Raw genomic sequence first — 24,988 nt, forward strand, 5'->3', positions numbered from 1 at the left:
AATAACAAAAATATAAAAACTGCTAAGTCTTGCCAAAGTTTTCCCTCCAGTACCAAATACCACAAGATACAGATTATACAAAGTGTACAAATTTTAAATAAAAATACAATACACCGGGGCTGTGAGTATTTTTCAAACTCTTCAAGAGTTTTCCACTGTGCAGATGACAAAGCTAAAGCTGATCCCCTTCTGTTCCTTACAGAGCAGATCTGCCCCTTCACCATGATGCTCTCGGTTGTGAAGGGCTGGAAAGAGCCAGTCATTTTTGTGCTGCTCCCAACAGCAGATGCTTTAGTACCGGCCAGGATCTGAAGCAGGATCGGACTGCCTCCCTCCTGGGCCCTTCCCAATTCCAGGCTCACTGAGATTAGTCATGTATTGTTAAAACAGGTATGCTCTGGTCTGAGGCTTGGGTTGAGAACTTGTACGGTGGTCTGAGAACCTTCTGCCTCCTCCACTAACTGACAGAGAAAACCTAACGCTGCAGCGAGAAAAGCTCCGTAAGAGACGGACTACCTTGTACAGGCACAGCTGGGGAATACATAGTAAAGAGGAATGGGGAGAAAAACCCTCCCACACACCTGAGGATTTAATTTAAATATGATTTGGGGCTCAGCCACAATGAGGGACAGCTGACTTTCAACTGCCCTGAAAAACAGAAGCTAGACTTCAGGTTGGAAGTAAAAAAGTGCTCTTCTGTCATTTTGAAACTTTTATAAGGCTGGAAAGGCTAGAGTCAAATTATATTTCAGTTGTTCTACCTACCTTCACAAGATAGTCTGTTTCTACAAATGCTTAAAATCTTCCTGGTGTTTCCCCATACAATGCCAATGCTTACTACTACACATAGAGCTGATTTCTTTAGGAAGTGGGGTGAGGCAAACTTGATTCCTATTTTCCACACCCTGTTGGTGGAGGGAGGGGTTTTTACTTTTAAATTATGTATATATATATATATATATATATACACACACACACAGAGAAATATACAGGATAAATTAAAATCTGTTACAGATATTGGTAAAAGTTAAATACATATGATATGAACACCACATATACATAACAGACACACAACAGCCTACATGAGAATCAAGTGCTCTCCTGTGGCTCCTCTTCTAGAGGAGCAGAAAACCAAACACCAAGTATGTGGCTGGAAGGAAGGGGAATCGGTCCAATCAACCCACATGTGCCTTACTCAGCCGTAACTGCTTCAAACTGGTCATTAGTCACTGCCTCACAGCAGCACCATGGCTCTTGCAATACTGCTGGTGAAAGGGATGGGGAATCAGCGATCTCAGAAACCAAAGCTGTCTGTTCACAAAACAGGTGCAAGATAGGCAGAAGCAATCCAAGTTTTTCCCATCTGCTTCCACGCTCCTCTCCATCAAAGCACGCTGACCATGCCCTGGAAAAATCAGCAGGAGGTTCATTCTCTCAAGCCAATGCAGTTCGTTGATATATCGTGCTAATGACGATTTGGGTGCAAGTCCACAAGAAAAGATTAAATTCGTTGTCATCTTCCATTTTACTTCAAATGCCAGCTACCAGACCAGCCAGCCGATGCTGACAGCTTTCAGTTATTACTGACTGAGGAGGGGGGGTTGGAAGAAGTGACCAAGAGGCAAAGACCTCTGTATGTTTGATCAGCTATCTAGCTTTCCCCTCAAGCAGCAGATGTTAAACTGAAAAACAGTTAGAAACAGGGCTGGTGAACACCTCAGTTCTATTCCTTGGTCCAAAATACATTACCATCTCTACCTGCCCATAGAATATCAGAATACTTTAGGCTAGAAGGGATATCAGGAGGTCATCTGGTCCATCCCCCTGCTTAAAGAAAGTCCAACTAGAGCAGGCTGCTCATTCAGTTTTTAAGTATCATCAAGGATGGAGAGTCAACAACCTCTCTGGGCCACCTGTTTCAGTGACTCCTCTCATGGTGATGTTTTTTTCTTTATATTGAGAAGTGCATTCTCTGGCTGCTTCCCCCACTAAAGGATCTGAATTTAAGGCAAGTATCTCAAAAGCTTTCTGAATTCTTCATCCAAAATACTTTCAGATTGGAGGACATTTCACCCACCAACACAAAAGGGTTTTCTCAGCTTAACTTCACAACTTTTCATAAAACAGAAGTCAAATAGTTACAATCCTATGTATTATACCGATATAAAACTGTAAAACCCTATACACGGAGCCCTTCGGGAGTGCCGGCGTAGTGCATATGTACACAAGTCAGTTATGCAGAGGTTGAGTACATCCCAGGATCCTTTCCCATCAAAGTCCAGGCATGATGTACGCGATGTTGTCTAGCGTGTTTGACTGGAAAAAGAAATTCAGTATTTTTTAGTGTCAGGTAATGACTCAAAATCCTTAAAAAATGACACAGATGAGGGTACTAACCATGTTGACATGTCTTACAAGTTACCATATGATGAGACAACCAAATCTGCCTAGTCATCACTACCACTGCTAGGCTTATTTTCATATTTCTGGAAATGTAAGTTAACTAAACGTAAAGGTAGCCTCAGTATTTGTAAGCAGCTGGAAACAATGAAAACGCTTGAGGCTTTCCTCAAGTGACCTCCTCTTTACGAACCCCATACTCCTTCTCTGAATTTGAAACAAGCCACATCGACTATATCACATCAACCACAGGAAAGACTAGTGATGAAGGACTTGAGCGAAGTTATCAAAGTTGTAGGATATAAAAATAAATTACTTTACACTCACAAGTCCTTTATGAAATTCTGTAGTGTAAAAGTAAAGAAAAAAACCCTCAACCACACCCACTAATAGGGTGTCAGATGGGAAAAAGAAGTGCCCTCCAGTTTTCCTTGCAAATCGTAACAGAATTCTGAGAGTAAGAGTCCTTCTTGTGCACATCAGAAAACAAGAACCAGCAGTATATTATCTGTATGTTCTTCAAATGCAGTATTTCAGTAAGCTCAAGCTGGATGGCTGAAGAAGGCCTTAGGAATACCACCTTTTAATTGCTGAAGACAGAGGAACTGGATCTGCACCAGTTGTGATTCTAGAATTTAACAATGCCACCTACTGACTGAAAAGACAAATTGCATTCTACATGCAACACGACCACTGACAATTTTATCCATGTCTTAAAAGACCACTGTTGTTATGTGTCTGATGGTAAAAATCAGAATGATTTATTATCAAGTATGAATACCAGTTTTCAGAAGGGTAAGTGCCCTAATCCACCTAAAGCTCCATTGCCCCTTGTAACAATAAGTTGATCAAGTTTCCAATATACGCAGCATTAGTCATGTGGTGTCATTGCTCTGAATGCACTTGGCAAGCAAGAAGGAAAAAAAGCATAGGATGTTTTTCCATGGCTTAAGATGGGAACACCCCACTGACTCAGCTTTTGTGCAGACAGCCAGTTTGTGGGAGCTCACAGCCTAAGCTGTCAACTTTGTTGTTGTTAATAGACCTTTCTCAAAATGAATCCATGTTTGGGCTGCCCTGTTATAACACGCCAATTCATATCCCATTTTTGTCATTCTGCCAGATTTGTTTTTAATCTCTTATCTTTTGCAGACTATATATTATTTTTCATTTCTGCTCCTCTCCTTCTCTACTTTATTCATGTCTCCTGTTGGAGGTATGACTCCTGATTCCTTTTATGCTGCCACCATCTTATTCTATGACACATCACGCCACATATATGCCACGAGCTGTTGCTAAATCAGGGCTCAATATTAAGTGTAGTTTGAAGTGGACAAGAACCTGTAGTTATGCAGTTCCTTAAAACAGAGACTATTTTTCGTTCCTTGGAGAAGGTTACAGCCACATGTAAAAGGTATGCTACTAAAGGAAAAATAGATTGTGTGATACAGAGCAGCTAGAATGTGCTTTTTATTTTTATGGAAAATTAGAACTTTCAAAAATACTGGTATGTGTGCAGGTGCTTTTATTTGATTCAGATGGATTGATTCAGTCACTAAAACAGTATCTACACACACTGCAATCAATGCTACAAATATTAGGTCAGTTGCCACTGGGAGAAAAAAAGTTGCACAATACTGTACAACAGTAACATCTTAAAGAATTTCAAAAGATATTCCTCTATAAAAGTGTATGACCAAGACAATTTTCATATTGCACTGGAATTATAATCACATCATAAGACTGATTCATCCAAAAACTAGCTGGACTCTACTGAAATTAACAGTGCTAGAATGGAAATAACCACAAGGAACTCACCAAAACATGTTTAGGGCAGCCATTCAACTCAGGTAGCTGAGTGGTCAGACATGCTAACGGGCCCAAAGCACATATGATTGAATCCAGAAGTACTGACAAACTTCCTGAAACAGCCACCATTCCCTGGAAGTAAGGAAAGAAAAGAAAGGATAGGGGTGAGTAGTGGAAATTATGGTTCTTTCACAACTGTATTGATTCTCATGCAGATACACTATCTTCACTCTTGAGCTCCTCTAGTCCACTTTCATTATTTACACAGTAACAAAACTATGCCATGTGCTTCACAGAGAGACTGCTGGCTCAAAAAATTTAAAAATTCAGTAGGCAACATACTGGTGTAGGAAAAAAGCAGGGAACAGAGGGTCAGAAAGTTGTCAGTTGCATAAAACAATTCCACAATTTTTTGTAATGTAATTTCTTTGCCATTTCGTTTCGTCTATTTTGTTAACTACATGAGTCCTAAAGACAATAGTTGTTTTATTACTGAAGTTCAAGGAAATGCTAAGTCTAACAAATGCTTTAGTCATTAATATACTTTCAGGAAATGGAATTTGTTTGTGTGCCTTTCTGCGAAGGGGGAGATTTTACTCCAGTTGTTCCTCTGAAGAATGACCTCAATCGGTCACATCAGAAACAAAATGCAAGAACATTTATTTTACTGCTTTAAAACAAACAAGCACAGTGGGATGACATGATCACATTAGCCATAAAATTCAATGATATTATTTGAGCCAAGTATGTGTTCTCCTTACAGGCTGGGCTGAGTTCTGAAAGTGCGTCTGCGTGCATGCATAGAATCACTATCATCTAACAGTAGGAAACCATTAAAATGGTTTAAATGGTAGATGTGGCACTTAGGGACATGGTTTAGTGGTGGACTTGGCAGTGTTAGGTTAACGGTTGGACTTGATGATCTTAAAGGTCCTTTCCAACCTAAATGATTCTATGATTCCAAAATACATCATCTTCTACGTTACCAGGTAAGTTGAAACAATAGTAGCCCCTATCCATAGCACTGGCAGTACGATACTGCCAGAAAACAACAGGACATGCAAAAACCATCTTGGTAAAGGCCTTCTCTGATGGTTTTCTATGAAGGCTTGAGACAGTAACAAAAACTGGACCAGAGTCTGGCAAAGATAGCAAGGAAGTGCCAGATCCAAGGTGAACACATAGTAAGAAAATACTGAAGAGTTTGTTGAACTAAGAATTGCCTTCAAGGACCTAGAGCTGCAAAGGACCTGTCTTTCTTTGACACCTACTGTTTACTGAGAAACAAGGCTTTTTATTTTACTGAAAACAAAAAACAATGCATCAAAGAAACATGACACACCATCTCTAATTTCTCTTCCTAACAGAGAAGCATTGACTAAACTTTTAAGTAAAATAAAATAATAATCCTCCCCAATCCTGTGCAGATTACATGACATCACTGTGACATCGCTGGTTACCTCTGTTTCCTGCAGTCTGTGTCCAATGAGGCTCAGAGATTCACCCAGCAACTGTAAGTGTGCAGCTACGTCAATAGGATCTGTCTCAGGGACTTTGGCTGGTGAGGAAGACACCACCACAGTGCTGGTGGGGGATTTCTTATGAGGGGAAATCACTCCTGTTGGAGAAGCTGGAAACACACAAATTAAAATTCCATATTCTCTTCTTTCGTTCTTTTACTTACAAGCCTATTTACTTAGTGAAGTTCAAATCTCAAAGGCATGAGATGCTTAAATAGTTCTGTGGACTTGGTCCTGTGGTCTTTGGAGTCAAAACTTTCCTTCTACGTGTACAAAGCACCTACCTCAGCTGAATGCAATTTGGGAGATTTGGTTTGGGAGATCTGATAAACAGAGATGCCAAGCCAAGAACAACCCTTTTTCCTCTAGCAGCAAACTACTCCCACTAGAACTTCCCTGCTGCCTCTTCTTATTTTAAATTTCAATCCCTGAACTGTTAAACCAATACCATTCTACAAATTAGACGCAGAAATCTTTTTTTAGAAATGCTGACATCATTCTCACTCTCACAGAAACATTGTTTTTGAGTAACATGATGAGTGAAATGTCAAGACTTGTGAGAAAGCAGGTAGCGGTGTGAAGCAGGAAAGGACCTTTGTTCCTTATTTCACAGGCAACACTATCTTCCCTGTCCAAGAAAGAAGACCAGAGCAAATAAAGTGCAACAATTACCTTTTATTTTTGGTGCGCCATCTGAAGATGATGCCTTTCTCTTCACAGTGGTGGCCTCTGCTTTATTCTGCTTGTGTTGGAGATATTGAGCTTTCTGTTTCCAGGTCTGCAGTTACCATGGTATGAAAAGAGAGATTCATAACATTAGGTAATTCTGTTACCTGATGCCAGGACCTGGAAGCAGAATGATGTTATGTAGCTAACTGGTAAAGCAATATCATGAGAAGAAAATGGATGCTTTTATGACCACAAGGGCAAGGTTTCCGTACTTTCCATCTTTACATACTTTTTAGCATTTTTCAAGGTACGGTAGCAATGCTGCCAGCATGTTCTGACCTAAGCACCTAGTTTACAGAAATCATTTTACAAAAACATCTCACACGCACTCACCAGTTTATCCTTCTCAGGTAGCTGCTTCCACACTTCTGCCAGTTTTTTACTTAGCTCTCCAAAATCTGGCAGAAGGAAAGAAGAAAAATGTTTAAAACAAATGTTTAAAACAAATGAAATCGTAAAATCATGTGGAGAACATAGGAAATTTACTGGCCCATGCATACACATTTAGGAAGCAACCCATTCCACAACTGGAACTCTCACACTATCCTGAAAATGATTGCCAGTGTGCATTCCCGTTCCTGTTTAAAATGAAAAAAGAAGCTGATACCGGGAATACAAAGTCACACGTGTATATACAGGAAAGTAACACAATGAAGATAACTCTTTAAGTAAAGAAAGAAAGAGCTAGCAATTTCTTTATCCAGATTCACAGCTTGGTTAATGAAATTAAACGAAACCAATTAAATCAAACAATTAAATCCACTCCTGTCCCCTTTGCCACCTCTTATTCAAAGAAAATTGGCAGATTCTTTGCATTCTGTCAAAATTAAGAGGTTGGTATGAAACAGATGGTATGTTCTGCTAATTAATCCGACCGGTGTATAATCAAGAGAAGGCTAGATTATTCTCTCACCTATTCCAGGGTGCTCAGACACAATAGTTGTACGATATTCCTTACAGAACACTTGATAGGCAGACATGTTTTTCTTCTTTGGCTAGTCAGAAGAAGAAAAGGAAACAAAGATTTTTAATTATAATGACACCTACTCAAATTTAATAAGAATCTGGCATTTAATGGAGACTTAAAAGAAAGATGTGGTGCTTAGATCAGGAACCTAAAAAGCAGCATTTTACATGTTCTGGCTGAATTTAGCATTTATGAAAGTACAGGAACCAGCCAGAACCAGTCTTAGTACAAGGCTTATCTTGCAACAACTCTATCAATGTATTTCATTCATAAGTTACAACAACCTGCTGCTCTAAATCCAGGATCAACATACAACTCTGTTAATATACTGTAGTTTTAAAACTTAAAATCATAAAAAAAATATATCTGCCATACTATTCACAGTACCTATCATAGATCTGTCAAAAGAATTCAGTCCTCATCATAATGTTTTGTTCCATTCCTTGCATCCTTACAAAACACTTCAAATTGGCAGGAAAATAAGACAGTGTAAGTACATTGACAACAGAGGCATAAGCAGTTGCCAAACTATGGTCAGAGAAAACTTACCAAATAGAACAGAATAATGGCTGAACAAATCTGTGCTATGTCTGCCCATTTCCTGACACAAAGCAACTCGTCTATCTGAACATACAGAAACGGCTTTTCTCCATTTATATACTGACACAGCTATAGTTGTTATCACTGGTAAACTCATTCATATGCTAGCTACCATTTCTCCTACTCATATTTTTATACACTAACCATGGAAAACTGAATTTATGAGTACAGGACAAAACTGGGAATGTGCTAGACTACAAGAACTAGAATTTCGTTTGAATACAGGAGTAAATGGGTAAATATCTTCACTTTTCAGGTTAGAGCTTAATTCCTTTTTACAGGAACCATGATGATCGACTAGATCATTAGTCCAAAAGTCTGCCTGGCAATAGCTAGAAAATGATGCAGTTGTGCTTGGTACATAACCTATACCAAGCAAATTAAGTATAACCTTTTCAAAGAACCTCTATTAGCTAAAGACTGCCTGTGCCACAAAACCAGAATGATATATATTCCTTTTGCTACAAACAGAAATCACAGTGGCTGACACATTTTTCCAAACATGCTTCAGTGAAACCATCGATCCTGGTATTAGCTATCCTTCTGTTTCAATTTAACATGCTTTTGTAATGGAGTGCCTAATTCACCATGACCCATCACCCAATTTCTATTTTCCCTCTAATTTCTCCTTACTTTTTCTCTTTCTCTTTCCTTTTCCTTTTCTCTTTCCTTTTCTTTTTCTCTTTCTTTTTCCTTTTCTCTTTCTCTTTCCTTTTCCTTTTCTCTTTCCTTTTCTCTTTCCTTTTCCTTTTCTCTTTCCTTTTCCTTTTCTCTTTCCTTTTCCTTTTCCTTTTCTCTTTCTTTTTCCTTTTCTCTTTCCTTTTCCTTTTCCCATTTCTCAGCTTTGTCCTTCTCCTTGTCTTCCTTTTTCCTCCTCTTCTCACCTTGACCATCTGAGTGAAAAACAGCAGGAGGAGGTGGAGGAAGAACATGTGGGGTACTGGGAGGAGGTGGTGGTGACACTGTTACTTCTGCTACTGCCACAGGAGCATGCCCAGAACTCTTTTTAGACTTAGAGTGCTTCTTCTCTCTGTGTTTCTCCTTGTCTTTTTTTTTCTTACTTTTTTTTGACTTCTTCTTCTTCTTGATTTCCCGGTAGGAGTCATCTATCACTAGCTCTCCAGCCTCCAACTCCCCACCAGAAGAGGAACCAGATTCTGGCAGTGCCTCCATACCCGAAATCTCATACTCGCTCCCATGGCCCTCTGAAAAAAGGGAGGTGTCAGCACCAAAACTCTCAGAAGGTGGATGTGGGTCCGGAGGTGGTTTGTGCTTCTTCCGGGATGACTTCAGGAAGCTCTGCAGTTCATGACCCAGCAGGAATGAGCCTTGCTCATCTCGAGCTGATTTCTTTGAAGATTTCTTTGCAGCTGCTGGTGCTGAAGAGTAGGAGAAAGAATCATCATCTGCTGCACTACTTTTCTCTTTCGGTGAAAGGATGAGCTTCATCTTCAAGCCATCAGGTTCACGGAGAGTAAGTGTCTCTGTGTTCACGTAGAGAGGTTTCATTTTTTTAGATTTGTGGAAGCTGCCATCATCCACCGAGTGCTCCCCACTGCTCCCACTTAGCTTCTTCTTGTGGTGCTCCTTTTTGCTTTCAGAATGGCCAGAGGCAGAATAGCATGATTTTTCAGAGGTCTTCTTTGAAGACTTTGAGCTTGTGGCCAAAGGTGAGGTGATAGCCTTGAGTAAATCCATGGTTGTGTCAGCTGAGGATGGGCTAGAAACTGCTTTTTTCTTCTTCTTTGATGGTGGATCCAAAGGCGAAACACCTGAAAAAGATCAAGAGAAATGTACATCAAGATGATTCCCTTAAACACAGCATTACACTAGCCCAAGGAAGCAAAGTGGGAATCCTGCAAGACTTATGATTACAGCTAATAGATTTGCATCCTGGCTTAAACAGAAGATCTCTGAAGCTTGCAGCCAGTTCAGCATGGCCTTACTGATGCAATTCAGGAGCTGTAATGCCCAAGCTGGTCAAATATTTTAAGGCAGGAAGACAGAGTAGGAAAGTTATTGAAGTTTTGTCAAAATCTGTATTCTATTGTGAAATAACATATTTTAATGAAAATGTGTCTTATTGAACCTGAAATTATATCTCAAGTGCAAGGTTTTCTTGCCATTTTTAGCCAAGTTGAGACCAATTAATTGAAATCTTTTTGATTCTGAAAACAGATTTTGACAAAATTTCACCTTGGCTTTCTCTTTTCTTTGGGCCAAAAATAAATCTTGAACCTATTAAGCTTTTATGAAACAGAATTGTCATTTTCTGGCCAGCTTATTAATTGTGAGAATAATGTTTCTGTATTTAAACTGAACCCAAAAGCTTTTATTTTTCACCCTGATGCATTCTATTTTTATAAATTCAGAGAAAGTAACATTATCTGCAATTAAAACTACAGTTTGTAATGCAATAGGGGAAAAAAGATATGCAAATGCCAAAAGGGAAGGCACGGGTTAGAAAACTACAACTTGTCAATGAAAAAGGGGGTGGAAGAGCTCTACCCCCAACAATGGCAACTTGTTAAGCTAGACTCTGAAAATATCATTCCCTAATCTTTTGCTGTCTGGTGCTGATCAGCGTCAGGTTTCTGATTACTTCTCCTAAGACGGGTTGATGTACCTTCCCCCCATAAAGTGCTAACCACAAAGCTTGATGACACTGGTTTAACAGTATCCTTTCCTTGAAGTCATGATCTGTTATCCCCTTCCCGTGCTGGATTACTCTTTTACCTCTGTAGCAGAACTCATCCGATGAGTGCTTTCTCTTCTTTTTGTGGGGTTCTGTCCCCGGAAAAAGCTCACTGTCCTAGAATACAAAGAAAAACATTGCTGACAAACAAGAGAGAAATAATATGAGATTCACATGGATTATTGGCATAGATAATAATTTGTAGGAGATATCAAGAGTTGTTTGTACTACTGTAGCATCAAGGAATCCTAGGTATGAACCAGGATCATTATTCTAGGTGCTAAAACAAGCAAAGGAAACATACTCTGTCCCCAAGAGCCCACAGTGTAGGTTTAAGGTAAGAGACAAAAAACATGGTACAGACAGGTGGGAGAATACAAAAAATGGTATTAGTCAGGACTGGTTTCAGCACATCAGCCACCTAACTGGCATCACGCTTTCTGTAGGCATTGCAGCACAACAGGGCTATAAGGAAACTGAAAGACAGATCTCTATAAGGAGGTACCCCAAGTGAGAGGAGCAACACACAAGAAAACTTGAAAAAGCACATTTGAAAGTGTTAAGAAATGGGCAATGAAGATCATCTGATGAGTTGATAAAAGACAGACATCTACCTCTTAATAAAGCTAAGAAATAACTAAGCATGCATAGGCTGTCAAGCCTTGAAAATGAAGGTGAGCAGTTCATGTTTAATATGCTGAAAAAGATAAAAGAAGTGAAAGGAGGTACAGAGAGGTGACAATTAAAATGATGGGCCAAAAAATTGACCTTAATATGTCACGTCACCCAATTATTATTTGTCTCTTGACCAATTTATGGTCTGAAAATGAAGCTCCTCTCCAGAATTCCATCTGTGTGGTAGAACATCATTTTCATTTTAAACTAGAACTTCTTTTCCAGATTAAAAAAAATTAAAAATAATCACAAGATAGTCACCTTTGAGCTAACAGCAGAAATTTTAGCTCAAAGAGGAAAGTTTTGAAGAAACTTAAGTTGTCACTACATGATTTCAGAGTTAAGGCCCCAAAGAGGTGAATAGGGCAAGTTCATACCTCTCAAGAGCTATCGTTTCAGGCTGTCTGTAGAATCAGGAAGACAACAGCACATCAGTTAACATTATATTCATCCTTTGCTGGCTATTTGTACAACCATAAATTCTGAAAATATAGGGGTTTTTTTTGTGTAAAAAGTTATTCTTGCTATCTTATGACTTGCAAGGTTCTACATCAAGACTAGGACAGCATCATACTACTCTATTTTCTGAGGCCAGAAAAATCAGAATCAGTTGTAATTGGGACTAACCCCCTCCTCTTCCCCAGGAAAGTTACTGAACAATACAGGACATGATTAGCTGCTCTTGCAGTCTTCTACATGCATTTCTATATAAGAACAAGAAACCCATCCATCCCATTTCATCACTAGCTTTACACATATCCTTAACACCGTCAATCTTTTCTCTGAGGGCTTCCTGACCTGAGTTGCTATCTCGTCTTCCTCTTGCAGCAGATCCTTGTAAGAGCGCTTTTTCTCTCGCTGTATCCTGCCAGTTGCCAGCCCCACGTCATCAACACTTCGGTCACTCTCTAGGAACTCTAAGATTTACGTGAAATGGAAAAAAAGGAAGAAATTAAATACCCCATTAAGGAATGATAGACATGTGGACTACGCACAAAATAAGTAACGGTGGACTCTGGCACAGAGTGATGCACAAAACCCAACAAGCACAGGGGCCTAAAAGGTAACAATCTGTACTCACTGACCACAGGGATGGGGCTCAGTGCTCTAATGCTATAACACAATCACTCAAGATTTCATTTCTAACCGTTGTATATTTCTTCCTAAAGACAACTTGACCTAGAAATGTTACCATGACTAAACATATCCCTATCCCTGGTCTCCCATTCAATTGACCTGGCAGGGAGAAGAAAGGCTGCAGTGGCAGAGTTTCCAATCAAGGCGTTTGCATTAGGAAATACCACCCGTTTCTCTCAAGTTCTAGTCCCGTTACTTTACACCTGGAAGTCAAGGGCTTGCGATCCTCCAGCAACTCAGCCAGGTTAAATTTAAGGGCTCCACAGCATACTAGCTTCCTTTCCCACTCTGACTGCATGGCCTGGCAAGGGCTGCAGAGGGTACCCTTTTTTTTGCTACTCCCTCTGAGATTATGAAGCAGTCATACCTTCTTTCTTCTTGGAGTCATCATAAGCCATGGTGGTCCTGCAGGAGCCTGAGAATGTGTTGCCACGTCTGGGCTCCTTCCCCTGTTCCCATCTACAGGAAAAGGTCTGAGAAACAGAGAATGAAAATAACCCTCCCATAAAGAAGAATCACGATGTAAAATGGGGAACTTCCTCTGAATCAAGTGAAGATTCTCTGGAAGACAGCGGGAAAGGAAAGGAGTCTACCTTCTGGTTGGTTCATGCTCACCCTTCAGGCTTGACAGATTTTTTTTTTTAAATTAAATTGGAGGTTGTTTTTCTATTATTTCAAAGATATAAAAGACCACCTCTTCCTTGTAAAAATCTCCAAATCACTGAAGTAATTTATTTACAAGAACAGAAAGAGGGTGAGAAGACAGCTGAGTTTGACTTTCATGACACACAAAACTACACCCAAACTTGTGTGAAAGACTTTTTTTTTCAGGAGCCACTGTAGCAAAGAGTGGGGATGTTTAAAGAGAGATTCCAAACCCTTGAATCTCAGATGAAGTGAAGGAAAAGAAGGAACCAGGCAGGAATCATTGTACTACAAAATTATTTCAAATCTTTTTAACTAAAGGATCACACATTTTGTAGTGAAGGTGTGCATCCTTCTGACATGTTTCCCAACACTACCACTGCAGCCATTCTGAATGCCAGCCTGGGAGAGGGAACGGAAGAAAGCACTCCTTTTTGCTAGGGTTTCTGCAGCACCCCAACCCCTGTGAGGCCCCCAGGTTTCAGGCCTCCTCTGAGTCATTCTGTTCCACAGTTGCTGGCATATAGGAGGACAGTGCCCTTAGGGAATAGCTGCACTCTGGTTCTCTCGGAGTGAACAGCTTTTGTTCTTCAGTCAGTGACCAGCTTAACATGAAAAGATTGATCTTCTGCTCATAAGCGATTAAACCAATTGCACCTAACTGATTTTGTGTGTTTGTGTGTATGTGCACATGCGTAAGGATTCAACCACAAAGACCATGCAGCTTGTTCATTCTAGCTGTCACAGTAATCTTGCTACACTGAAGTTACATTTGAATACCTTGAGGGCAGGGAACTTGTGCTTGTACATCCCTGCATGCACCTCAATTTTCTAAATAACTGGCTGAGGCTGATCATGTACAACATATTCATCCTATAGCGGTTACTTAAGTGAAACAACAAAGTCCCCACTAAATCAAGCTTGCAGGTACACAGGAGATATTTCTGTTTAAATTCATAGGAATACATGTTATTTCTTCAGGTTTTGGGAAACCATCTGCCACAAAATGTTTTAAGTCAGTATTCTGACCACTAAACATTGTTGGTAGCAAGCACAGCAATTTGTAGGCAGAATTTATGTATACACGCTACAGCACTGCACTTTGCAATAAAAAAGAGCACCCTGCCACTTGTGGGCTCACAATCTTGAACCAGATCTTGTCAACATTTCATGATATTCAGCTGTCACATAGACTTCAGTGGAAACACACATGATACTAAAGCATTGTACTCAAGAGGACAAGGGCCTAATTTAGATACTCTTCAGCAAAACAAAGCTGAAGACAGTCATTCCTGAATGGATGACTTGGAGAAATGAAGATTTGTTTATAGCTACACATATACCTTTTACTCTCTTTTTAAATCTTATCTGCTTGGCAGGTATAAAGGTTGGTAGGTAATGCCCAAAGGGGTTTACAACCTAGATCTCTAACCCTGCAAATACGTAACATATCCATAACTTGTCGCATGCTATAAATCCTAATTAGGTTCCCCTGCTTCAAATTTTTCGGTTTCAGCAGTAATCGCACAGGTTCAGTGGAGAAACTCTCTCTTCACGCCTCCCGTTCCTTGACGCACACTCTTGCGGGATCAAGGCCACACACTGCTCTTCTGCAGCCCCCCGGACTCCACAGGGACTCCGCACTTCGGTCCCCCAAGGAGGCTGCACACCCCACTGGCGACAGACCGCGGTGGGTGCAAGCAGCGGGGCGGCGGCGGCTCGGGCCGGGCTCTCTCGTCCCCTTTCCCGCCGGCGCTCCCAGCGACCTGGGGGAGCCGCCAGGGCGCGGGAGCAGGCGGGCCCCGCCGGGAATTCCGAGCGCGGCGGAGGGAGCAAACACCGGCACCAGACCCTCCGCACAGACGGGGCCGGGCCCGTCCCGGGGCACCCGGCGGCCCAGCCCCGCGCACGCGCGCCAACGCCCTCAGGACCCGGAGCCCGCCGCTGCCCGCGCCCCTCCCGCCACCTCCGTTTGAAGCGGGCTCGGCCGCCCCACTCCCGCCCGCGCGCCCTCTCACCCGAGCGCGCTCCGGCCTCGCTCCAGACCGCGGCTCCACCCCTGCAGCAGGCCCGAGCGTGCCCCGGCGGCGGGGCCGCCCAGCGGCGACGGGAGCTGCCGGCCCGCCGGTGCCGAGCCGCAGCCGCAGGGTGGGGGAGGCGCCGCGGCCGCCTCACTCTGCGCCGCCGCTTCCCGCCGCGCCGCCGCCACCCGCGGCCGCCATCTTGGAGAGGGAGACAAGGGACACCCGCCTGGCGCCGGGGCCAGGGGCAGCCAGCCGAGCGCCGAGCACCTCCAACGTGGCACCCGCGGGGCGGGGGAGCAGGCGGGGTGCGGGATTGCCGAGCGCATCGATGGCCCGGGCGGGGCCGGGGGTGCCGCCACCCTGCGCCGGGCGGCACGGCCGTGGGGCGGCAGCCGCCACGCACTTAGCCTTCCCCGCCACGACCCACCGCTCCTGCCGCGGGCGGGGTTCGGTATACCGTGCGCCGGGGCCTGCCTAGCGGCTTGGCCCCGGGGCCTGGCCTGGGGCCTCCTCCCCCTCGCCCGCCCGGTGCCCGGCTGGTGCAAGCGCGCGGGCCCAGGGCAGGGCCCCGAGCGGAGGGCCGCAGTGCGCAGTGCTCGCACTGGGGGTTGGGCCACCCGCCGTGCCCCCAGACACCCCAGCGTGGTTGCCCGGGTGCCGTGTGCGCCTTCGGAGGTTGTGCCTGGCGTGGGGGCCGTGAGCAGGCCGCACGCTGGGTGCCTGTGCTGGGCCCCGGCTGTGCCCACCTCGCGCGGAGCACGCGCCCACCTTCCCCCGTCTTCGGCACAGCCTCCTCCTTGTGCTGCGTGTGCTGGGCTGTCGTGGCACAGCTTCCCCTCTCTTCTCATCCCGTTCTTTAATAACAGAGAAGTCTCCAAGCTGGCTGGGCTTGCAGCGTGGGCTAGTTGTTGGCTGCTTGTGCCGGCCACTGTGGGTCAGTGGGAAAGGGTGAATTCTGGTTACTAAGCAGTTACAGAGCCAGCACTTTCATGAGATTTGTCATGCATGCACATGAACGGGCACATCTCCTGTAAGCCTATCTGATTGCCTGAGGAATTCAGGGGATGTACTGCACAGGTGGAGAGTCAGGACTAGCAGGAGCTGAGATAAGCGTGTCTGAAGAGCACGCTCGGGGCTACTGCCTGAGATGGCTGTCATGCAACCCTCACACCCTTCCAATCGACTGTCCAAAGGTGGCAGGCAAGAGAAAGGCAAATAACCCCCAGCGTCTTCTCAAGGGCCCATTTTTTACCACAAAGGATTCAAGATAGAGGTAAAAAAACTCAAGAAACAGCCTGGTCAGAAAAGACAAGTCTTTTTCCCACCAGCTTAGCCTTTCTTCACTCTGACCACTTAGGAGGTCCCTGTTCAACAAACTTCATTTAACTCTTACCTTAAATTCCATCATCTCCACTGATGCAGGAGTCTTCTTTTTATTTAGATGCCGGCAGACACTCACATGACTCTTTGTCAGAGGCTGCTCAAAGCCACATGCTGTCTGCAGACTACAATTCCCAGCCATGCCTGAGGTTAAACCTGACCCATCACAGGCATGCTGGTTCCCCGGTGCTTACAGGTCCACCTTCTGGTTCTGATGATGCTTTTGTGTCCTAATAAGTACGTAATGATGACAATAATTATTTGCAGTACAGTAGGGCCTAGAGGAATTAGAAGAGGATAGAGGCCTATGCTTGTTATGCTGTGTGAAAGTATAGTTTGATCCAAAGTGAGGGGTACAGCCTCTGTGCACAGATCAATGTCTGCAAGTGCAGCAGCTGTAACACATAAGGCTAAAACCCACCGGCCCTTAGGCTGAGCACGAGGCCTGTGCAGATGTTCTCATGCATGTACACATGTGTGCCTGCTGCTGGTGAAACTCTCTCTAAAATCACTCCTTGCCATCCAACCCGTAACCCAGGGAGGAGTTACCCAGGTGGACAAGTGCCTCTGCAGATTTATGACCAGGACCTTGCCAGAGTTGAACTCACTGAGACCTGCTCTTTACCTCCGATTATTGATGATGTTTCTAGGGGTCCCAGTGATGGATCCATACCCCATTTGGCAATGCCCAGTACAACAAAAACCATGGCTCCTGTCACCAGGATTTTACAGTCTTCAGCTTTCTGGCTCGTGTTACGGACTGTACGGAAGCATCAGTTAACCCCTGGGAGCACTTGGCCTAGGGGTCAGGTGGAGGCAGAATAGGAGCAAGTCAGAATAAGCCATTAGCATGGTTGGGAGAGGCTAGGTGCAGCCTAAAGGAACAGGGATACAGATTGCTTTGAAAATTGAAAGTCTAAATTAGCCCGGTATTTGATGATGACAGGCATTTAATAATGATAGCTAGTAAAAGTGTAGGGATGGTATGTTTAATATTCTGCACCCTAGAATGAGAAAGGATTCTAGCTCCCCTGCAGTTTAATGTTTTTAGTGCTGAATGGTTCATAGGTATTAGATTGCGTGTGGAGGAGAGAGAATGAATTTGCAGGTGAATTTGCAAAAATGAGCATATAGCAGGATACTTGCACATAAAGCCACTGAAGCACCAATCATTCAGTCTTCCCCTGGTGAGATCTATCCATGTTGCTTTCCTCCCACAGAACAATCATAATAATAATAGTAATTGTAAGAGTAACAACAACAACATGTAGTCCCTCCTACTGCACTTTTCATCAGTGCAGAAATGCTCAGAAAAACTCATTTCAATCATTCCCACTCTTCAGAGCTAATAAAGGGAACCAGCCAGCACAAAACACTGGCATTTATTGGGTGCTTTCAAACAGCTTAGCCTTTCCCTTTCCTAGAAAATCCAGGGATCCCTTTAGAGTGTACACCTAAATTATATAGGTCAGGTGGGGAAAATGTCAGGATGCTGATAGCAAATTTAAGAGAGTCACAACCTCTTCAAATCCTTAACACCTGGCAGAATTGTTTCTTTGTACTCTTGAATACAAGAGGTTGTAGTGAGGGAATCAGAAAATCAAACAGTCCCCATAGTTTTTGAGACCTGAAGTGCAGCTTCAGTCAGTCAGTCTCAGACTATTGTGAGAATATTGCTAATTCCTTTTATTCAGAGCATCTTGCATTCTTTTGCCTACATGCCAGGGAGTGAAACTACAAAAGGGTACATGGTATGTTCCCTCAGGTGTCTTCTCGGCAGTGAGATACATATTGTATGAAATGCTCTTGCCAGTGCAGAACGTTTTAGCACGTGTGTATACTTTCTTACGCTTAATGCGAGATTAGTTGTGTGCTAAGGGTTACTGCCCATGATGCCACCCAATATGGTCTTGCTTTCCCCAGATTATATCTACCATCTATCCTTCTCTGCCTATTTTCCCCTGCCTGCACTAAAGTGCAAGTTTCTAGATCCAGTAGCCCTCTTTCTGTTTCATTGTTTTTTAGTGCTTAGTTCAGTGGGTTCTCAAGCGCAATGAATATAAGGGGAATGAATAGTAACATGAGCACGAGCCCACAGCCAAGTTTCGTATAGAACTAAATACGGCACTCAGAGCTGTATGGACAATTAGAAATTCTTCCTGTCATAGTTTGCAACTCACAAATCTCTCTTCACTTTCACTCCTGTCCCATTTTTCCGTATTTTTTTCCTAGATTATCATAGAATAGTTTGGGTTGGAAAGGACCTTTCCAAGATGATTTGGCATTAACTAGAATGGGACCTGGTTTAAACTCTGGGACTCTGTTCAGAGTCTTAGCATCCCAGTCTGGTTTTGACATCTTGCTAACATAAAGGAGCAAGTACCCAGTAACGCAGCTGTTTGCATAAGAAAATCTACTCTTCCTTTGCACAGCTAATTGCAGTCTTTGTGATAATGTTTTTTACTGTTGAATAACCCATAGTCAATAGTTCAAAATCAAGCTTCTCTTTTTGCAGTCATCCTTTCTTTTCTTTTGGCTGACAGCAGAAGCTTTGTTCAAAAGATAGCCCTATTTGTTAAATCCTGTCTATCTTGCTGCTCTTGTTGAAGGTTGTGTGAAATTTGCTGTCTCTTGCTAAAACTTCTGATCCCCACCTATCCATGAAAAGCCTGCTTTGTTTTGCACAGGCAGTGCTACTCTTCTCTGTGCACACTACAACACTTGTATGTTACTAGGTACCAAACTGCCCTTAAAAAGGAAGCGTGGCTTGTTACATTTGGATAGGTTCTATAAAAAATAAATACATTTTAAAAGGCTTATGGATATGAATATGGAGGAAGTGACTACAATGTTACAGTGGACTTTAGGTGAAATGGACCTTGCATGCCAATTACCTCAGCCATATAATTTCCTTAGTCTTATTTATAAACAAGGCTAGTGAGTCCTGTTTGAATACAAGGACTTGCTTCCTTAGAGAAGCAAAACTTCAAAAGATTTGTTATGTGCACTGTTTAGGTGTTGACGATTTACTTAAATTCCTTCCCGTTTGTCTTCATTTTTTTTGCAGGGTGCATTCATTTTCTTGCCTCTTCATCTGGGAATATAGTCACTAACGAAGCCGCAAGGGTGCATTGCATTCATTTGTAACATCAATAGAATAGCCTGAATGTTCCCCAGAGCTACAGTGGGGACACACCTTCTCCGCCTGCTCCTAGCACTGCACCCTCTGTATTCGCATGCTGAGAGACATAAGGCGAGGTAGGAGGATGGTGTCCTCAACCACCTGGTGGGGAAACAATACTGTGTGTTACAGCAGGATTAGTGGGGTCCAGAGAGGAAGAGCATGCTCCTGGGTGTGGTTAGGCAAAGGGAAAGGGACAGTACCAGGGTGGTGTGTGTAGAGGAAAGGCTAAATGCAGAGCATCAGTCAGCCTTGGATTTGCCTCTCTTCACTGATTTTTATCTCCTCCTCCTCACCACCTGCCAGGGAAGTAGAATTGGTTTAATCTGAGTTTCATGGAGCCATACATGGCCTATGCCACTGGTTTCAGTGCTCAGCTCTCCCTCCATGCCTGCTCCCTGGGCACCTTGCTGGTCTCTGCTGACCATAATTCCTCACAACTGTGGTCCGATAAAACGTCAGGCATTCAGCCCTATCTGTATTCTTGTTTTACATTTTCCTTTTTTTCCTTGGATCTGGTGATTTATTTAATTTCCTTCTCTCACACCTTGACTCTCTCCCTAACAGCCCTCTTCTGCACAGGCCATACTGACCTGCTCCTCTGTTTTTAGACAGTGGCATGATCCTTCACCTATATGAAAAAGCCTGTAACTATGGGCTGCTTCATTCCTGCAGTTTTCTGTTTATGACAGAACCACAGCTTCAGCATCTGTCCTGCACTGGGTAGCAGAAATTATTATATTGCTAAAATTTATCTTCAAATAATGTAGATGGGTCATGGCTGTTTCTGTGGACCAAGCCTGCATATTGCTTCTGCTTCTGGCTACAGATGTTGTAGCTGGAGATCAGAACTTTTGGGAAGAGCAGAAGCCTTCACTGTTCCCTGAACAGCTGCAAAGCGGCAGTGGAGTTTGCAGAGGCTGGCAACAGGACAGTGCTGCCTGCAAAACTCTTGGGATGCTAGCTGGGCTAATGCCAACCTCATGACTGTGGTGTGCCATGATTTATGGAGCTCCTACAAAAATATGGGCAAGCAGTGACATGTGGAAAGGTCTCCAGAATCCCAAAGTTTGGAGGCATGGCAAAGGCAATAAGAAGATGCATTGGTGTTGGTACCAGGTGAGGAATAACAAAAGGTGCCTTGTACATCTGCATGCATTGCAGAGTTGTATGTGTTGGGGGAAACTGGTGGTGTGGCAGGACATTTTACATGTTGCAGCCATTTACACAGCAGGTAATTTGCAATGCTTTCGGGGTCACGGGAGTAGATGGGGTCGTCAAGTGCTGTTCTCTGCTATTGCAGGCCCACTGTCATTCAATCCCTATTGTAAACTGATCGATCTTTATCTTAAAAGCAATCAAGTCTCATCCCCCTACAATGCTCACTGGGAGGCTGTTCCAGGATCTCTTTCATCTGATGGTTAGAAACTGTCTCCTGACTACCAGCCTAAATGTATTCATGGTTAGCTTGTATCCATTTGTTACTGTGCCAACATTTTCTTTTAGCTAATATAATTATTGTCTCTTGTTGCTGTTTTTGTCTGATGTATTTATAGAGAGCCGTCATACCTCCTCTCAGTTCTCATTTTGCTAGGCTAAACAAGGCATGCTCTCCTAGTTCCCTCCTAGCTGTTGGCCTCCTCCTTCCTCTCCCCATGCTGGCAGCCTTGCTCTGCGCTTGCTCACATTCAATTCTTCCCTGAAGCTGGGTGACTGGTAATGGGCATAGTTTGCTCAGAGGTCTCACCAAGGTCTTATACAGTGACTCTAATACTACCCTCTAGATGAAATACTTCTCCTTTTTTTTGTAAGGATAGAAGAGTTGAGTACTTTCTTAAAACCTTTGGATACAACTTTCTGATAAGATGTTAAAAACCCAGCAAGAGTCAGTCTGCATTATAATTTCACCTGTAGTCACAGGGGGATATGGCAAACAAAGAATATATACAGCTTATTCCCAGCCTTTTGGGGACCAGGACAGAGCCTGCTTAGCTCTAGGTTTGTTCTGTGACTGCAGCACTTGTAATGTGGAGGAGGGACTGTTGTCTCAGGTCGGTAGCACTCTGTGATATTGCCTTGCAAGGTGGGCCACCACCATCATGCTGGAGGCTCTGGAACTGACCTTCCTTTTGCTTCATTTCTCCAACATGCCCTAGCTACTGCAGGGCTCTACCATCTTTCTTCTCTTCTTTCTCTCTTTTCCTCCCTACACTTTTTCTCCTGATAGTCAAGGTGCCAGTGGGTGCCGAACATGCAGTTATGACCCTTTTGCTGCTTAAATGCAGATACTCCTTTTACCACTTTCCATGAACTGGTCAGCTGCCTGCTTGATCCACATCTGTCTGAGATGATACTGGATTTATATTTAGGTGGGCACCAGTTTTAACTGTCTTAAATAAAAATTAACTGTTTGCTATATTGCGCCAGACAGATTATTGTAATAATCAAATGTAAGTATACAATTCACATAATATTGATGCTGCTAGAGAAATCCATTGTAGAGCCCTACCCTATCTCCATAGGAACTTAGACAATGCACCTTTGTCTAATAAGCAGGATGTGGCTGTCAAAAGCAGAAGTCTAACTGATGTATTACTACTCTAGTAAACCGTTAAGAACTGCTTAGATCTGCCAAAAAAGTAGGAAACTAGGGGAAAGGTAATTCCAGCAGGGGGTGATTATGACCACCGACTCACGGACCACCTACCCCAATTATACCACCGACTCAAATGATGAAGTTGAAGAACAACAACTAAGCATGCGTACTAATTTACATGCTGGGCGACAAGATTTTAACCAATCATTTACTAGAAGAATGTTGCATATGTATTAGGAAGCTGAATATGTTAATGCTTTGTGTATAAATAACTGTTAGTTTGAAGGCTTGGGGTGCTGTCTTGAGACGGACACCTGTATCTATGCAAATATGCGATAAAATACCTCTGCTCTGTTTGTATATTGGCATTTTGCATACTGGGTAAACAAACCCTGATTTTTGGGACCACAAGATCACAAGACTTGTAGCATTTGCAAATGGAATATGAGATTAAATTACTGAAGTAGGAACATGGGAGATGGCTGTAACATTTATTAGAGAGAGGATATTTATCCTGATCATTTGGCGTATGTGTGCGGGGGCACACATCATAGTGGAAAGACCTTGGAGTGCTGAGACTTTCTGGGAATCGTCACTCGAAGGAAAGAGAAACTACTACACAGAGCCATCAACCCACTTTTCCCCAGATATCTAAAAGCAACTGGTCCTTGGCCTTGGGGTAAATAGAGCCGGTCAGGGATACAGTGACTTTTTTGTGTGGTTGCACTAGTGTTTGTTACCAAACTTGCTTAAAGAAGCCTCACCTCTAACTGTGCCACAAGCTGAAATAAATATTAACTTAAGCTCACTTTTCTGGGTTACACGAGAATCTGAAAATAAGGATCTGTGGCATTGCACATGGTACAAGAGAACTATCTAACTGGGAAGCCTGCAGCGTGGGCCACGACTGAGCTAATGCTGGGAAAGATGTAGGAGTGGAAGGCCTCTATAAAATGAATTTTAACTATACTTTGCACCAAGCAGACAAAGAAGTCATAAAGCTGAGCTTAAATTTTTTTTTGTGAAGACAGTATCAGTCTGAAGTGTAAGTAATAACATGGGGTAAACTTGCAATGAGAACATTTTCTGTGCAATCCGCATCAGAAACCTACAGAAGAAGTTGAGGTGCTCTGAGATGAATCAGAGTGGAAGCTCCTAAGCTCATCGTTCACTGGAACCATGCAACAATATTTTGAAATTTCTTCTTTTCTTCCTTTAACTGCTGTCCAGATGGAAGTTGAGGGTTTTCAACATTGTCTGGGGGTGCTGAAGCTGTGAGTCTGAGAAGCACTTTTGACCAGCCTCCCAGTGATCCCCAAATCCTTGCCATGTGCCTGGGCTGTGTACTGATCAGTTGTACACTATATAAGGGAGGATAAATTGTTCTCCCAAGAAGTGCCGGTCCCAAATAAGGCACACAGGTCTGTATGCCCCACATTTATTTTGGTGAGAAACCTGGGGAAGAATTTGATGTTTTGTAATTAAGGTTCCAGACTGGGGGAGTCCCAAACAAGAAAAAAAGACGTTTTTAATTTCTGTGAAGGATTTCCAGAATGGCAGTGTTTAAATAAAAATGCATTTGCAAGTACAGTAATTACACTAGAGTTAACACAGAAATTTCCACCCTTGTTAAGAGCTGTCCTCCTGGACTCCAAGAAACACGAAAGCAGGGATTTTTAGGGGAGGTTTAGTGTACTTACTTAGAGAGAATTAGGGAGATTGTATCAGTGTACATCCCAGTCATAACTCATTTCTCTTTTTAACAGTACCAGCATGGTAAGGCTATTGAGTATTGGTGCTGCACTTGGAGCACAGAAAGGATGGGATGTTTTATGGTCCTAAATTCAATTCATGGTTAAATATCTCAGGTAATGGAAGCTTTTACCACATCACTTGAGAGACAATTGTATTGTCTGCTAGATTTCATAAGTAAGGAGTTTTCTTTTTTATTTAGTTGAGCTGCTTGCTTTTTCTGAAGAAATAAATGACCAAATAAAAAGCAAATCTGAAAACCTCCCCCACTGAGTCTATTTCAGTTGTTGCTGTTTTCTTCACATTTTTCTCCTTGAAATGCATTAGTTTCCAGTTGAAGGAACCTGAAGAAAAGATGATTATTACCAAGAAATTTGCAAATTAGCACAGCTCAAAACACCCCCACAGCAGTGTTCTAGTAAAATGAGTGAGGCTGGGCTAAAACCTCTATATATTTATTTGGATCATTCTATATTTGGATTTAGCAATCCTATTACAGAGCTGAAATTTAGGACTCTTTAGATACATTTGTCCTGGAAATAGCACTGGTAAATTATAAGCTCTGATAGGTGGGAAGATGAGGACAGCATCTAAGATCAAACAAGGAGAAACGCAGCAGACATTCTTCCTTTTCTGTTAAGTGCGTTTGCATATTTTCAGCACATTCAGCAAATGAATAGTTTCTGTGGATGGACAAAATTAGTGGTTAAAGGGAAGCAAAATGCACCAAGTATGGGATGTGGGATATTGCAGTGCTATTATACAAATCGATGCTATGCCCTCAGCAGGAGTTTTAAGTTCAATTTAGATCACCTCCAAAGGAGGAGGAGAGGGCAGTTGAGTCAGACCACCAGGATGATCTATGCATGGAAAAACTC

General features: G+C 42.9%; 1 protein-coding gene across 2 annotated transcripts; it reads right to left on the reverse strand.

The window, feature by feature from the left end:
- Positions 1-195: 195 nt before the first annotated feature.
- Positions 196-15,437, reverse strand: HMGXB4 (HMG-box containing 4). Of its 2 annotated transcripts, XM_075501619.1 has the most exons (11): positions 15,196-15,326; positions 12,900-13,005; positions 12,194-12,312; positions 10,762-10,837; positions 8,659-9,797; positions 7,372-7,453; positions 6,792-6,856; positions 6,402-6,507; positions 5,670-5,839; positions 4,219-4,341; positions 196-2,316 (listed from the first exon to the last, which is right to left on the reverse strand). In XM_075501619.1, exons 2-11 carry the CDS (start codon positions 12,928-12,930, stop codon positions 2,272-2,274), a joined length of 1,956 nt encoding a protein of 651 aa, XP_075357734.1. In that variant the 5' UTR covers positions 12,931-13,005; positions 15,196-15,326; the 3' UTR covers positions 196-2,271. The 2 variants fall into 2 exon arrangements, with proteins under 2 accessions (XP_075357734.1, XP_075357740.1); XM_075501625.1 differs by lacking the exon at positions 12,900-13,005 and having other exon boundaries at positions 15,196-15,437.
- Positions 15,438-24,988: the final 9,551 nt, after the last annotated feature.

Source organism: Mycteria americana, chromosome 1, assembly GCF_035582795.1.
Source record: "Mycteria americana isolate JAX WOST 10 ecotype Jacksonville Zoo and Gardens chromosome 1, USCA_MyAme_1.0, whole genome shotgun sequence".
Taxonomy (NCBI): Eukaryota; Metazoa; Chordata; class Aves; order Ciconiiformes; family Ciconiidae; genus Mycteria; species Mycteria americana.